The sequence below is a fragment of the Hemitrygon akajei genome, chromosome 2, assembly GCF_048418815.1.
Source record: "Hemitrygon akajei chromosome 2, sHemAka1.3, whole genome shotgun sequence".
Taxonomy (NCBI): domain Eukaryota; kingdom Metazoa; phylum Chordata; class Chondrichthyes; order Myliobatiformes; family Dasyatidae; genus Hemitrygon; species Hemitrygon akajei.
Window position 1 is genome coordinate 160,671,211 of NC_133125.1, and position 16,474 is coordinate 160,687,684.

Here is a 16,474-nt window from a genome sequence, read left to right on the forward strand (position 1 = left end):
TTGTTTAACCCTTTGATGGTTAGTGTTTTAACCTGTGGGGAGTGTCGGGACAAAACCGGCATCAGGGGGATGTCCACTTTCCGCAATCTGCGGGCCCCGCACCGCAGTCTCAGTGGAATAGTGGAAATGACCCGTGTCTGTGAGCTCCCACATCTCAGAGCGGACATTATCAACCGGGATCTGTCAACACTAACTTCCTTGGGACGGGTGCACTGATGATTCCCGATTGAAGACATGCGGTGGGTCAACATCTCAGTTCCATGGCTAAAGAAATTCCTCCTCATCTCTGTTCTAAAAGGAGGTCCTTGTATTCTGAGGCTGTGTAGACTCCCCCACTACAGGAAACCTTCTCTCCTCATCCACACTATCCACGCCTTTCAACATTACACAATGAGATCTCTCCTCGTTCTTCCAAACTCCAGTGAGTACAGGCCCAGAGGCATCAAAATAAAACGTCTGCCCAAAACGTCAGCTCCTTATTCCTCTCCATAAATGCTGCCTGGCCTGCTGAGTTCCTCCAGCATTTTGTCTGGATTTCCAGCATCTGCACAATCTCTTGTGTTTACCCTTGGCCCCGTCTACTATGATCCGGCATCGTTGGAAAAGGCTGAGACTGTGCAGTGTCCCTTGTTCCCGTCATTCACTGAATAGGTGCCGAGAGAACAGCTGACGGGGTCAGTGTGGGACAGACGTGCTCAGGTTTGTTGAAACTAAAACCATTTGTTACAACTCAGGCAATAGCTTTCCCCAAGAGTAAAATGGACGGGGCTTCGCAACTCCGCCTGTCGCTGAAAAATAGCTTCCATCAGCATGGACCCCACCATACAGGCCGTGCTCTCTTCTCGCTGCTGCCATCAGGAGGGAGGTACAGGAGCCTCAGGTCCCAGATCACCAGGTTTAGGGACAGTTATTTCCCTCAACCATCAGGCTCTCGGACCAGTGATGATGACTTCACTCAACTTCACTCACCCCAACACTGATCCTGAAACCTGTGGACTCTTCAAATCATGTTCTCGATATTTACGGCTTATTTTTATTTTGGCTTTTTTTATTTTTCTATTTCAACAATTAATTTTGTCTTTTGCACATTGGTTGTTTGTCCTGCTTTGTTGTGAGCAACTTTTCATTGATTCCATCGTGTTTCTTGGCATTTGCTGTGAATGATCACAAGAAAATGAAGCTCGGGATTGTTTACGGTGACATATATGTACTTTGATAATGAATTTACTTTGAACTTTGAATATGAAGCTCCCATAAGTGGTGGTCTCCGGGATGTTAGGGTTAATTCCCATCATGGAAAACGCCTGTGTGTGAGTTTGTTTAACATGGGGAGGCTGATGCAGAAGAACATAAGACCATAAGATATAGGAGCAGAAGTAGGCCATTCGGCCCATCGAGTCTGGTCTGCCATTCAATCAAGGGCTGATCCAATTCTTTGTCATCCCTACTCCCTTAACTTCTCTACCTACCCTTTGATGCCCTGGATAATCAAGAACCTATCTATCTCTGTCTTAAATGCACCCAATGACTTAGCCTCCACAGCCACTTGGTAACAAATTTCACAGATTTCTCCACATCTCTGTTCTAAATGGACGTCACTCAATCCTGAAGTTGTGCCCTCTTGTCCTAGAATCCCCTACCAAGGGGAAATAACTTAGCCATATCTAATCTGTCAATGCCTTTTAACATTCAGAATGCTTCTATGAGATCCCCCCTCATTCTCCTGAACTCCAGGGAATACAGCCCAAGAGAATCCAGACTCGTGAATCTTCCCTGAACCCTCTCCAATGTTGGTATATGCTTTCAAAAATAAGGAGGCCAAAACTGCACACAATACTCCAAGTGTGGTCTCATGAGTGCATTATGGAGCCTCGACATCACATCCCTGCTCTTATACAGTATTCTATATCTGTAGAAATGAATGCCAACATTGCATATGCCTTCTTCACCACCGATTCAATCTGGAGATTAACTTTCAGAGTATCCTGCACAAGGATTCCCAAGTCCCTTTGCATCTCTGCATTTTTAATTCTCTCCCCATCTAAATAATGGTCTGCCTGTTTATTTCTTCCACCAAAGTGCATGAGCATACACTTTTCAACATTATATTTCATTTGCCACTTCTTTGCCTATTCCCCTGAACAATCAAAGTCTCTCCACAGGCTCTTTGTTTCCTCATACATTGTAAAAAGCAGCAGTCCCAATACTGACCCCTGTGGAACTCCACTGGTAACTGGCAGCCAGCCAGAACAGGATCCCTTTATTTCCACTCTTTGTTTTCTACCGATTAGCCAATGCTCCACCCATGCTGGTAAATCCCCTGTAATTCCATGGGCTCTTATCTTGCTAAGCAACCTCATGTGCAGCACCTTGTCAAGGGCATTCTAAAAATCCAAGTATACTACATCTACTACATCTCCTTTGTCTACCCTGCTTGTAATTTCCTCAAAAAGTTGCAGTAGGTTAGTCAGGCAGGATTTTCCTTTCAGGAAGCCATGTTGGCTTTGGGCTATCTTGTCATATGCCTCCATGTATTCCATTATCTCAACCCTAACAATCCATTCCAACAACTTCCCAACCACTGATGTCAGGCTAACAGGTCTATAGTTTCTTTTCTGCTGCCTCCCACCCTGCTTAAATAGCGGAGTAACTTTTGCAATTTTCCAGTCATCTAGGACAACGCCAGAATCTATTGATTCTGGAAAAATCATTGTTACTGCCTCCAGAGTGTCTCTAGCTAATTCCTTCAGAACCCGAGGGTGCATTCCATCACGCCTAGGAGATTTATCCACCCTCAGACCGTTAAACTTCCTGAGCACCTTCTCAGTCATAATTTTCATTGCATATACTTCACTTCCTTGACACTCTTGAATGTCTGATATACATCAGGTGTCTTCCACTGTGAAGACTGATGCAAAATATACACTCAGTTCCTCTGCCATCTCTGCATCTCTCATTACAATATCTCCAGTGTCATTTTCTATTGGTCCTATATCCCTAAACACAATTTTACCCTTTATATACTTAATAAAGCCTTTAGTATATTAGTTCATTTCATAATTCATGTTTTTATTCCTAATAGCCTTCTTAGTTTCCTTCTGCAAGTTGTTAAAAGCTTCCCAATCCTCTATCTTCCCACTAGCTTTGGCTTCCTTGTATGCCCTCTCTTTTGCCTTTAATTTGGCTCTGACTTCACTTGTCAGCCATGGTAGTGTCCTTCTTCCATTCAAAAAATTATTTTATTTGGAATATATCTTTCTTGCACTTCCCTCATTTTTCACAGAAACTCCAGCTATTCCTGCTCTGCTGTCCTTCTTGCTAGTGTCCCTTTCCAGTCAACTTTGGCCACTTCCTTTCTCATGCCATTGTAATTTCCTTTATTCCACTGAAGTACCAACACATTGGAATTTAGTTTCTCCTCACGTTTCAAAGTGAACTTGATCATATTGTGATCACTGTTCCCTAAGGTTTCCTTAACCTTAAGCTCCTTTTTCAGCTCCCGATCACTGCACAACACCCAATCCAGCACAGCTGATCCCCTAATGGCCCCAAAACAAGCTGTTCTAAAAAGCCATCCGTAAGACATTCTACAAATTCTCTCTGCTAAGGTCCTGTACCAGCCTGGTTTTCCCAATCCAATTTCATGTTCAAATACCCAACAATAATCATGATATTGCCATTCTGACATGCCTTTTCTATCTCCTGCTCTAATTTGTAATCCACATCCCGGCTGCTGTTTAGAGGCCTGTATGAAACTGCCATTAGGGTCCTTTTACACTTGCCATTAGTTAACACAACCCACAGAGACTCTACACCTTCCGATCCTGTCATCCCTTTCTAATGATTTAATATTATTTCTCAGATACAGGGCCACAGCACCCCCTCTGCCTACAACCTATCTTTCTGATGCACTGTATATCCTTGGACATTCAACTCCAAATGGCAGCCATCCTTCAGTCAAGTTTCACAGAGGGCCACAACGTCATACTTGCCAATCTGTAGCTGAATTTCAAGATCGTCCATTTTATTTCTTATGCTGCATGCATTCAAATGCAACACTTTCAGTCCAGTATTTGTTGCTTTCTGTTTTAACTGCACCACTCCTCTATTGCCCTGTAACTCATGCCACTGGCTGTGATTGTGCCTCATCTCCTGCCTGTCCTTTCTATTATCTCTGTTGCACACTATCTTTGACTTATTTCTGTTTTCACCTTCCTCAGCCCTCTCAGTCCAGTTCCCATCCCATGCCAGATTAGTTTAAACCCTCCTTAACAGCTCTATTAAACCTGCCTGCTGGATATTGGACCCCTTTGGGTTCAGATGCACGGGCAGCTACCACAGGTTCATTGACAGATCAGGGTCAGGGCCCAGTGACTGGGACCCTTCACTGCTGCAGCTTTCACTGCCTTTGTGGAGTTTGATCTTCTGCCAGCTCCACCATTGAGGTCTTAGTTGGATCGTTCTTTATCTGGAACCTTCCCCTTGTCATCATCACTGTGGTGACCATACCAGGAGATAAATTCCAGATGGCATCGCTCTTGGGATCTCCATCACCAGCCTCTCCATGACAAGGTGACGATCCTCGGAGAAGGATGTTGTACTAACGAGCCGCTTGCCTCTCCCTCACACGTGGGACTGGCAAAGATCTCACGACCCTCTATGAACAAAGGAAGAGGTGCAAATTTCCCAGAGACTTGGCCTTCAACGCTCCTCAGAGTCCAATGAAATGGACTGCACTTATACAGCACCTTCAACACTAAGAGGATGCCCTGTTTGTAACTTGTGGGTCATTATAAATGTTCAATGAGATATAGACCTCGTGATAAAAACTCTAAATATCAACATGTTGAGTGTTCATTCCATTCCAGGAAAATGGCTAAATCCCTCCTTGTTACATGGACATGGGCCAGAATACAACGAGCTGTAGTTATAGTTTGAGCTGTTAGACTTGTTGTTTTATTTTCCTGTGTCCCACCGGGCAGGTATGCAGATTTCTGTTCAAAGTGGCCTCAGTTCAGCCCCATGAGAATAATGTGAATATTTTCCAGGATATTTGTAATATGATGTTTTATTGATCCCCACAAATGAGGGCAATGTCCGGGGACTGGGATGATTAAACTCCAACAACCACACCCACCTCCCTTTGTGTAAAGTGTGGTTCCAGCCAGTGGTTTCAATTCACTTTGTCTCAACTGTAAATGAAAATCTTCCTCCTGACCACACTGCAGCCTCCCAGACTCGATATTCAACATCAGACAGCCTGTTGTCTCTAATTCTCTCAGAACCGTCAGTTCTGCTGCAGCTCATCCATTTGTAACATTGACTCAGTTTTTCTCTCTCCATTAACAGGCCTGCTGGGCATTTCCTACGGCTCTGCATTTCACAACTTTTACATCCCTTTGTGTGTGCTCCTCTCCCTCACTGTAGAGTTTTATGTTCCTTTGTTCATGTTCCACCTCCCTAATAACTTCATTCATTACAAACCCAGTGACCTCATCTACAACGTACCCCACGAGAACTCTGACCCTTTGTTTTACCGACCCCTCCATCCTCTGTGTAATTTAAAACCAACCAGTTTTCAATCTTTCCCAGTTCTGACGTCCTCAACCTGAAACATTAATTCTGTTTCCCTTTCCACATTTCTGCCTGAACATCTGAGTGTTTCCAGCATTTTCTGTAGCATGGTAGCGTATTGGTTAGCACAACACTTTATAGTACCAGCAACCCGGATTCAATTCCCACCACTGTCTGTAAGGAGTTCGTACACACTCCCTGTGACTGTATGCATTTCCTCGGATGCTCCACTGTCCTCCCACAGTCCAAAGGTGGGAGGTTAATTGGACATTGTAAATTATCCCATAAGTAGGCTGATCCCATTAAAGAATTATCACCAACAGCAAAATAGAAGTGGTTTATTTAATCAGCAATGGTCATAAAGAGGCATCAGGCAACATGTTTAAAATATAAATGTACTCATGTACATACAGTATAGGATTAAAATATCCCAAAATCACCCTCAAATATAACATTCAAACTTATAGAGTTTTATTGCAGTTTCACTGCTCACTGTACAGAAATGGGAGGGACTTTGTGAGGAAATGCTGTACCTGGTATTGGTACTGGGGAAAATCACAATCTTTATGTGATTTCTGATGACAGCATCAGTGTAACAGCCAGAGCAGTTTTAATACTTGTACAAAATGGAAAGGATTTCTGGGCTTGGATTCACTGGTTTAGTCTGATACAACAACACAAAGGTGGGGTGGAGTCTACACACTGTCCTCAGTTTGACTGACAGCAGACAATCTGGACAGGAAAATGACAAATTTGATGTAGATCCCACAATGATTGCAAATGGGATCAGTGTAGATGGGCAACAAGGTCAGCATGGACTTGGTGGGCCGAAGGGCCTGTTTCTGTGCTGTGTGACTCTGTGACCCTTCTCAGGATGGCCCAGGAGTAATAGTTGGATGTTTGTCGATTGATGAAGAAAATGCTCATCACTGATGTGTCACTCTGAGTTGGATGATGCCGGCCTCATTATTATACTCAGGGTTAACGATCCGTGTATGAATGGGGATTATTGTCCTGAAACTGTAGCCGGGTGATCTCATTGCACAGATTCCAGTAAACAGGTGAACAGAGGAACTCCAGTTCCAACTGACTCCTGCGAGGGTACAAAGGGTAACTCCTGTAACACCGACGTGATGGAAGAGCAATGCCATGGCCGAGAGTGAAAATGGTGACATCGGGATGTTCAGTTTGATCTCTCTCAGCTGCCAGCACTTCACCTCTCTGCTACGACAGGGGAAGTCAGCCTCGATGGCACAAACAAATACAAGCAATAGGAAGTGCTGCTGCTTCACAAACAGATTGGAAATGATGGGAAAGGAGAGGGACTCAGAGAGACCTTGTCATTCTGGTGGGGAACATTAACCACAAGAGGTGCTTGTTGTACAAGGGGGCCTTGGTGACCCTCCAGGGCTCCAGCCAGGCAGCAGCAAGGAGTAAAGTGTGAGATGTGGTAGAGATCAGCAATGAATGATCCCGAGGCGAGGAATCAGAGAGGCAGTGATCTTGTCACAAAACAACAAATTTCATCTCATAACACAGTGACAATAAACCTGATTGTGGTTGTCTTCATCAGGCAAAGCAGTTCAGCTGTGTGTGGGAGCCTGCATTTGATGTCCCAGATTGCAGTCAGGACTGTCTTCTGAAGCACATATTATGTAGTTATTGCTCCTTCCAGAGATCTAAATCAGAGACAAACTCATAAGGTCTTGTGGACCGAGCCCCTCTGGGCTCCTCTTTCATGGTTCCTTAAAATGATTTCGGTGCCAGTGAGAATTTTGCCAGATGATCAAGGATTGAATTTCTCACCGGAAGCTGAGAGCTGAAATGAGTGCAGTGTTGTTCTCACTCAGGGTGAGACAAGTTACAGCTGCAGAGCACCATGTTCCCCACGGTTGGAGGGAAGGATTTTCCAGGCTCCGGTCTGCAGCAGGGACACAGAACCTGCCCTCACAGTCACCTCTGGAACTGAAGGCTGCCGTGTCCCTTCTAACTGACCGGATGATTTTCAGGTTCAGCTTCGTGATCTGGGCTGAGAGTTTGTAATTCCTGCATTTCTCCACAATCCTAAAATGGACAGAATGTGTTTGTTATACATGATGACAAATCTTCACTTTGTTCACTGAGATAAAGATGGGACAGAGTGATGGGCAGAGTGGGGGAGGGGTGAGGGACAGGACAGGGGAGGGGAGTGGTACGAGGGAGAGGCAGAGGTGACTAATTGGACATAACTGATGTTACAAAGGGGTCAGACAGAGACAACAACTTTCTGCAGAACCAGACACAGACTGGGAGAAATGGTGAATTTCCATAATTGTGTCCAAACAAGAATGTAATGAAACACTAAGGGATACTGTCCATTAAATTAAATTTAACCAGATATTATCGATAGTAACAGAGGTCATGATTCCAACTAACCCATGTGTCAATAAATGAGAGAGAGTGGCGTTATAAATACAACAGGAAGATTCCAGTGAGTTTATACATGTGTGAATTGAGAGAGGGAGAAATAACAGTGAACTTACAAACTATTTAAACACAAGAAAACTGCAGGAATTTATATGAACAAAATACCTGTTCTATTTCAGCACGGTTGTTCTCATTAGTTCCTTTGTTTCTGCCTGTAATGAATGAAATAATCCCTTATAAATTCTAATGAATGATATACATCGTTAAAGAATATTGTTGCTATTTTAACCTACCATTTATTCACGGCTGAGTCACAGATTTGTACAGCACAGAAACAGGCCCTTTGGCCCATCTCATCATGCTGTGCATTTTGCCCATCGACACCAATCCCATTTGTCCACATGAGGTCCATACCCTTCTAGGCCATGTCTATTTAAATGCCTCATCTGTCAGTGTGTTCTAGATGTCAATCACTCTCTGTTTAAAAATCCCACACATCTCCTTCAAAACTCCTTCCTCTCAGTTTAAACCCTGAAGTTGTTTTTGATACCCCTGCCATTCCACGGGAAATGATTTTCACTCTCTACCCCATCTATGCCTTTCACAACCTTGTATACTTATAAAGGTCACTCCTCAGCTGCCTTCACTCCAGGGAAACCAAGCCCAGCCGATGCGATCTCTCCCCAGAACCAAACTCCTCCAATCCAGCAACATCCTGGCGAATCTCCTCTGCACTCTCTCCAGTGCAACCACATCCTTCCTGTAGCGTATTGGAGTATAAAAGTATAAATTTTAAACTTGCTATTTGCTATGCATGTACCCAATTTAGTAGGAGAATGAAATCTTAAGAATGTAGAAGACAATGGTGTGTTAATGAGAGGTAGCTAAGAGATGTAGACTAGAACATGATTAAATCACGAAATCTTAAGAATGTAGAAGACAATGATGTGTTAATGAGAGGTAGCTAAGAGATGTAGATTAGAACATGATTAAGTCAATGGGTAGAAACAATAGTGGCAGGATGTACGTGTGATACGCAACTATAGACTATAGACTATAGATATGCTAATGCAACTGGACCAGGAGATTGCTATAAAAAATGCTATGTCCAAAGGATCGGTGGGCAATCAGTGACTAGCTCAATGACTGTCTCAGCTTTGATTTGCAAATTAAAGTTTAACCCTTCTTGAAGAATCTTCTGTGTCTCCTGGTCATTTGTGGGGCACGAGAAACCACGACAAAATTGGCAACCGCGGCAGGACCGGAAAGAGACCCGCAGAAAGGAAACGGCAGATTGGGGACGCTTCCCAGTCCTCTAGGGACCCCCACAAGGTTAACAGAATTAAGGGTGCACCCAAACAAAAGATAAGCGCTTTTTGCGACAATTTGGACTAAGAATTCTGTTGGCTTTGGGGAGGTCTTGGAGTCTCAGAAGTGTGGAACCACTGCCGAAGTGTCTCTCCGGTCCAAAGAATCTGGCAGAATTGGGGGTTAACAGGAGGCTCAGAGGATTGATCAAGAACACTGCAGTGAGGGTAAGTACAAATAAGTTAATAAGAAGTTAAGTTAAGAAAAATTCCACATGGTGTTGGTAAGTCCCTGTGGATACTGCTTCATATGAAATGAAGGTCTGAACGGGCAGGGAAAGGGAAAATAGAGTAAATCCCTGTGGATACCGCTTCATATGAAACGAAGGTCTGAATGGGCAGGGAAAGGAAAATAGACTAGGCATAGAATTAGAGTAAGTTAAGTTAAGAAAAAGTCCATGTGGTGTTGGTAAATCCCTGTGGGTACCGCTTCGTATGAAAAGAAGGGCTGAACGGGCAGGGAAAGGAAAATAGAGAAAATCCTCGTGGATACCGCCTTAAGAGATAAGGGTCTGAACAGACGAGGTGCAAAGAGAAAGTTCTGTGGGTACCGCTCTGAATAGAGGTCTGTACGGGCAGAACAGAATAGGAAACAAGGACAGTCCAATATATAGTTTAAAGCGCTGGTAGATAGATGATAGACTAGGCATAGAATTAGAGTAAATATTATCCAGTAAACGAACTGTGAATCTCTGAAATACCTTAAAAGAGAGAACAACGTGACAGGTAAAGGAACGGCAGTAGAGATTCTGAGCAAAAAATTCCCGATAAATAAATATGAGATCACAAAAACTTCAGAAAAATGGGAAAAAAGAACCAAAAACCTGGTCACAAAGTGGCCAAGAGAAGGAACGTTTGATGTAAGTTTGTGCGAAGAAATGGACTAATTAAAAATTACAAACCAAAAGATAATTCTAAGAAAAGAGGGCAAAAAAGAGAACAAGAAATGGAAGTGCTAAAACTCTTCAGAACGGAGGGAGAAAGGCTGAGGAGGACAGGTAGAATATTGATTACAAGCGAGGAAGACACTAAGGTGCTGGAGAAACTGCCTGTTAGAGAGAGAAGAAGGTACAGTGAGAAGCTGGCTTCAGATCCGTACCCAGATGTGAAAGAAGCAGAAAGACCCCCTCCCTATAATGAGGAAGGAACCCCTAAGCAGTGCCCCCTGCTGACGGGAACATTAAATATGCAGGGAGAAGTACAAGTTTGGGATAATGAGGAGGAGAAAAAACAATACGAGAAGGAAAAAGCGGCGATATGGAAGGAGATACAGGCAGAAAGGATAAAGATGGAACAGGTACAGAGAGAAATGGAAGAAGGGATTGAACGGATGAAATACTTGAGAGAGGAAAAGGAGTATGAGGAGTATCGGTTATACTATAGAAATAAACAGACTAGAGAAGAAAGTGGCTCATCAGGGCAGGAAGAGATGAGGCATTCAAGAAGAGGTGGAAAAAAGATAGGAGATGAGAGTCTTGGAGAAACACAAGAGAGAAGGGAATCAAGCACGAGTAAGGATCATGAGGAGTCCCTGCCACAGGTGTGCAGACATGGACAGGAAGAAAAAGGTGACTCATTGGAGGAGCAAGAGCTAAGTGGAGAGAGAGCGGATGTGAGAATTTGTGGGGAAGAGGTAGGAGGCAGAAGCCTAGAAGAGCAGAAGGAGGCGGTCGGGAGCGACTTGTGGAAGTAGAGAGAGAGCTAGATAAGTTACTGAGAGGGGATTGCCAGAGGAGATGCGAAAAATACTCCAGGGGCCAACCAAGTATTGAATCAGGACAGAAAGGAAGGACTCCACAGGGAGACCGAGGGAAGAAGAGGACCCTGGAGATATTTGTGTGGGAGGCAGTAAAGACATACCCTGAGACAAATGGGGAGTCAGGTGAGGAGGAGAGCCAGGACAGGTGGGAAGAAGGAGGAAGAATGATGCCGTTGTTAGTAAAAGGATCAGGATAAGTGCAGTATATCCCTTGGGGATCCCAGGACCTAGAAGGGCTGAAAAACACTCTGCCCAATCTACATGAAGGTGCAGGGAAATGGATTAGAGCCTTTGAAGAAGAAATGGCGGGACGATTATTGGCTATGGGAGATTTGAAGGCACTATTGATAAGGTTGATGGGAACCTCCAAATTTAACGAACTAATGGAAATGGCTGGCATAGTAAACTCAAATGACCCAAGAACTGATGGAGACGGGTTTGACAGAGTGAGGCAGAGGGTATGGCAGACCCTCAGAAAGCTTTATCCACCCAAAGTGGACCCCAAAGCCTTAAAAGGGGATCCACTGGGAGACACTGAAAACCCAGCAGCCTACGTAGAAAACCAGTTGAAAAGGTGGAGACTGGAGACTGAGCAAGAGGTGGAGAATAGCTTATTTATGACCTCACTGTTCCGACATAGCATTTTGGATGCAATGCCTCCACAAGTAAAATCTAAACTGGAGGAAGTGGTTGGGCTGACGTCAATGACCCCACAAGAATTTAGAGACCATGTAGTCCATGCGGTTGAGAAATACCGGAAAGACAAACAAAGGTTGGCTGAGCAGCAGGAAGAGGTGCAAAGAAAGTTAATACAAATGCAGCTCGAAGAACTCAAAAAGAAGGAAAAAGGGAAAAACAAAAAGATACTGCCAGCAACCACCGGTTCGAGTACAGCCATCGAACCGGACAAAGCACTGCTATATGGAGGGACTGATCATACTGTAAGACAAGGGCTGGAAAACCCCATGCCAATAATTGTCTTTGAGGGAGCATTCCCACAAATGCCCTATCAGGAACAGACTAAATTCAAACAGCCCAGACAGGACTGGAAGTCCCAAGGAGGGGGACAGAGGAGCTATGGGCAGAGGGGACCAGTGAGGAAACAGGGGGAAAGAGAGGTAGAGAGATTGTGCTGGGAATGTAACCAGCCAGGTCACATGAGAAGAGATTGTCTGTTTACACCATGGCCTGTCACACACCAGCAGGAACCGATAAAAAGGGAACCAAAGTTTAGCCAAGGACCAGCCCCCACAGGCCCAAGCAGACCTGTGAACCCCTATGCGAGGTATTAGGGGTGCCCCGAGAACTTGAGTGGGAAGGGACATTATCCAATGATAACAAGGGAGGCAGACGAGGAACCCATTGTTCAGGTTATGTTAGAAGGGCAACTGACACCAATGATGATAGATACTGGAGCCACGTACACTTGTGTACAGCCACAGAATGCCCTTCACCTTCCCATGTCAGGAAAGTTTATTAAGACGGTAGGGTTCTCGGGGAAAACACAGTTGACACAGTGCACGACTCCAGTGCGGTTGAGAATGGGAAATAAAGGAATTGTTTTGCCGGTGCTAGTATTTAAAGGGACTCCGATTAATTTGTTAGGCAGAGATGCCTTGTTGAAACTGGAATTAAAACTAGAATGCACCAGAAATGGGCTGAGTGTGGAAAGAGCAGGGGCTCAATTGATAGTGCAAGAAGACAAGAAGGCTAATGTCTTCTGGATAGGAGACATCACAGATCAGATTCAGGAAACCTGGGAAAAATGGAAAAAGGGCGTGCAGGTTATATTACCCAGGGCTGTAATGCCCAAATCTGAGCTACATTGTACAGTGATTTTTGATGAGACTCAGAACAGGGAGTTAGAGGAGAAATGGCACCTGGAGGCATGTACCCAACAGCACCTGGAAGGGGAGACTATGATAATTGGAAAGCAAGGGGCAGCTTTACAAGTTAAGTGGAACACCTTTTTAGAAAAATGGTACAGGATACCGGAGGCTGCGCCCCACGTAATGTTGTTGGTAAACAAGGGATATCAGTCTAAAGACTTAGGACCCTTAGTTAAGAGTGCTGAAACCGTAACAGTGTGGAGGAAAATCACCCCAGAGGTGTGGATATCAGAAGACAACAATTGCATTAAAATAATGGTAAGTGTAGATATGGTAGGGACAGTGAGAGAGGTCGAAATAACTCCCCACCCACACCTGCCCTTGCTGGGAAAGGAAAGAGGCCAGCAGAAAGATAAAAGGTTAGATGAGTTGCCGTCTATTCTGTGGTCACAGCATGACATGGAGGTAGGGAAAATAAAAACAGCTAGTCCGGTGGAAATAAGGCTGAAAAGGGGAGCAATTCCACCCAGGAGACCACAATACCCTCTAAGACCAGAAGCAGAAGAGGGAATCGCGTCGACAGTGCAGGGGTTGCTTGAAATAGGAGTGCTTAAAAGAACAAACAGTCCATGCAATACCCCGTTGCTGCCGGTCTTAAAAGCAGATAAATCTAAGTGGAGATTGGTGCATGATTTGCGAGCGGTAAATGATGTGGTAGAGGACTGGCCAGCGGTAGTCCCCAACCCACACACGCTTTTGACTAATGTTCCACCAGAAGCAAGTTACTTTTCAGTGATTGATTTGTGTTCGGCTTTCTTCAGCATTCCTCTAGCCGATCAGTCTCAGTATGTGTTTGCATTTACTTACAGAGGTGCTCAGTATACCTATACCAGAATGCCGCAAGGATTTAAACATTCACCACACATTTTTAATCAGGTATTGAAGGCAGACCTAGAGGGCATGCCATTGGAAAGTACATTGTTACAGTATGTAGATGACCTGTTGATTTGCTCCCACAGCGAGGAACAGTGTGAGCAGGACACTATAACTCTGTTAGAGAAGCTAGCGCACGGAAGACATAAAGTATCCAAAAAGAAACTGCAATTTTGCACGCAGCAAGTGGAATACTTAGGCAGGGTAATATCCAAGGGAGTGAAGGCGATAGCACCAGATCAGATTGAGGCAATAACTAAGGCCCCAAAACCCCAGACTATAGGGCAGATGATGACGTTTTTGGGAATGGCAGGGTACAGCTCAGATTGGATAGGAGAATATGCTGAGATTGTGGCACCTTTGAGAAAGATAATGAAAGAAGCAGGACATACAAATTTGAAGAATGGCTTACAGTGGAATGGAGAGGCGGAGATAGCTTTCAATACTATTAAGCAGGAATTGCAGTCAGCACCAGCATTAGCTTTGCCTGACTACAAGAAGGTTTTTCATTTGTATGTATCCAACCGACAGGAGGGTTATGTCACAGCGGTTCTAACACAGGAGACAGGCACAGGAAAAGCAAAGCAGCCGATAGCATACTACAGTATGAGACTAGATGAGGTGGCTCAGGGGTATCCACCCTGTTATCAGGGATTGGCGGCGCTGTACTATGCATATGGAAAGGCATCATCTGTAACCCTGGACTATCCTGTGACTCTGTACACACACTACAAAGTAGCAGAATTGCTGGAAAGTACCCCGTTCCTGCCCTCTCCCCATATCCCTTGACCCCGCTATCTATAAGAGCTCTATCTAACTCTCTTTTGAATGCATCCAGAGACTTGGATCCAATGCAACACCAAAAAATACAGAAGATGAAGAACACATTATTAATAATAAAAATTACAAAATAAATATAAATACACAAGACAGCTTATATAAATAGATTGATTACATGTGTATAAAGTGACACTGGGCTGTACATAATGTCAGTGATAGGAAATAATTGTTACGTACCCGTGGGTATCTTGTGACTGTCACATGACCATGATGTAATTGAGGCTTTGCTTGGCATGAAGTTATAGTCTTGTGATGGTGGAGTGATGTAATTTCCCGCCAATGTGAGGTCACATGATGTAATTTTCCCACCAGTGAGAGGTCATGTGATGGCCTGTTTCTACAGGGTGTAAAAGGAGAGCGCATTCCCTGTGACGTAGGTCAGTTCGTGGTTTAATTCGTCAGTGACTCCGTTCTGCTGCCTATTTGTTTTTATGATGCAGTTTCATTTTAAAAGTGGAATTTTTAATTTCTACTGTAAGAATCGTTGTGCCGGCAGTTCTGAAAATCACTGCCAGTTAAAGTCCAGACAGAGAGTGAAGAATTACCGAAGTTCGGGAAGCTGAAGTATCGAGGAAAGTTGATGTTGTTGGCGGTAAAACAGGTTCAACCTTATTTAATCTTCATACAAGGAGTTAGTAACCTGCAATCCAAGACAGCTCCTGCATTCTGAAAGCAGATTGAGCTGGATGCAGGGTTTCGCCAACGAAAGGTCAGTGCCTTTAAGCTGTTTTATTTCCTTCATCTTAAATCCTCTGGGCAAGGCATACTTTGGCTGGGATCAGCAGCAATGCCACGTAAGATAATTTATTACTTCAAGGAAAATATCTCCTAAGGGACTGTGTGAATCATTTGGACTTTTGCATTACTACTTTTAAAGAACTGTTCACGTTTCTCATTTTAAGAACTGTTCGGGCTGCCGTATAGCAGCCGACTTCCGGTTAAGTTAGTCGTTTGTTTACTTTTGGGTATTTTTTAGCAGTGTTTAATAAATGTTTTATTTGTTAGAAAAACCTGTTTCAATTCTATATTCATTGTTGCTGGATCATAACATAATAAACTAGTGGTGGAGTTAGCGAGTGGAGGTGTTGATCAGCCTCACTGCTTGGGGAAAGTAACTGTTTTTGAGTCTGGTGGTCCTGGTGTGGATGCTACATTAATGGACATGGACTGACATGTCGGATTGGAAATGGGAATGAGAATTAAAATGTTTGGCCACTGGGAATTTTTGCTTTAGGTGGATGGAGCAGAGGTGCTCAACGAAGGGATCCCCCAATTTACAACGGGTTTCACTGACGTAGAGGAGGTGAGGGAGGAGGTGAATGGGCAGGTGTAGTGTTGCCTCACTGGAAGGAATGGAGGTGAGGGAGGAGGTGAATGGGCAGGTGTAGTGTTGCCTCACTGGAAGGAATGGAGGTGAGGGGGGAGGTGAATGGGCAGGTGTAGTGTTGCCTCAATGGAGGGAATGGAGGTGAAGGAGGAGGTGAATGGGCAGGTGTAGTGTTGCCTCACTGGAGGGAATGGAGGTGAGGGAGGAGGTGAATGTGCAGGTGTAGTGTTACCTCACCGGGGGGAATGGAGGTGAGGGAGGAGGTGAATGGGCAGGTGTAGTGTTGCCTCACTGGAAGGAATGGAGGTGAGGGAGGAGGTGAATGGACAGGTGTAGTGTTGCCTCACTGGAAGGAATGGAGGTGAGGGAGGAGGTGAATGGGCAGGTGTAGTGTTGCCTCACTGGAGGGAATGGAGGTGAGGGAGGAGGTGAATGGGCA

At 44.5% G+C, this 16,474-nt stretch overlaps 1 protein-coding gene across 1 annotated transcript in view; it reads right to left on the bottom strand.

Annotated features, from left to right (window-relative positions):
- Positions 1-5,898: 5,898 nt before the first annotated feature.
- The window catches only part of LOC140717281 (uncharacterized), a 149,350-nt gene continuing 138,774 nt past the window's right edge, over positions 5,899-16,474 (bottom strand). The window contains exons 16-17 of the mRNA XM_073030716.1: positions 8,146-8,192; positions 5,899-7,638 (exon numbers count right to left, since the gene is read on the bottom strand). Of these exons, the coding sequence (XP_072886817.1) occupies positions 7,561-7,638; positions 8,146-8,192 (125 nt within the window). The 3' untranslated portion in view covers positions 5,899-7,560. The remainder of the gene's footprint in view (positions 7,639-8,145; positions 8,193-16,474) is intronic.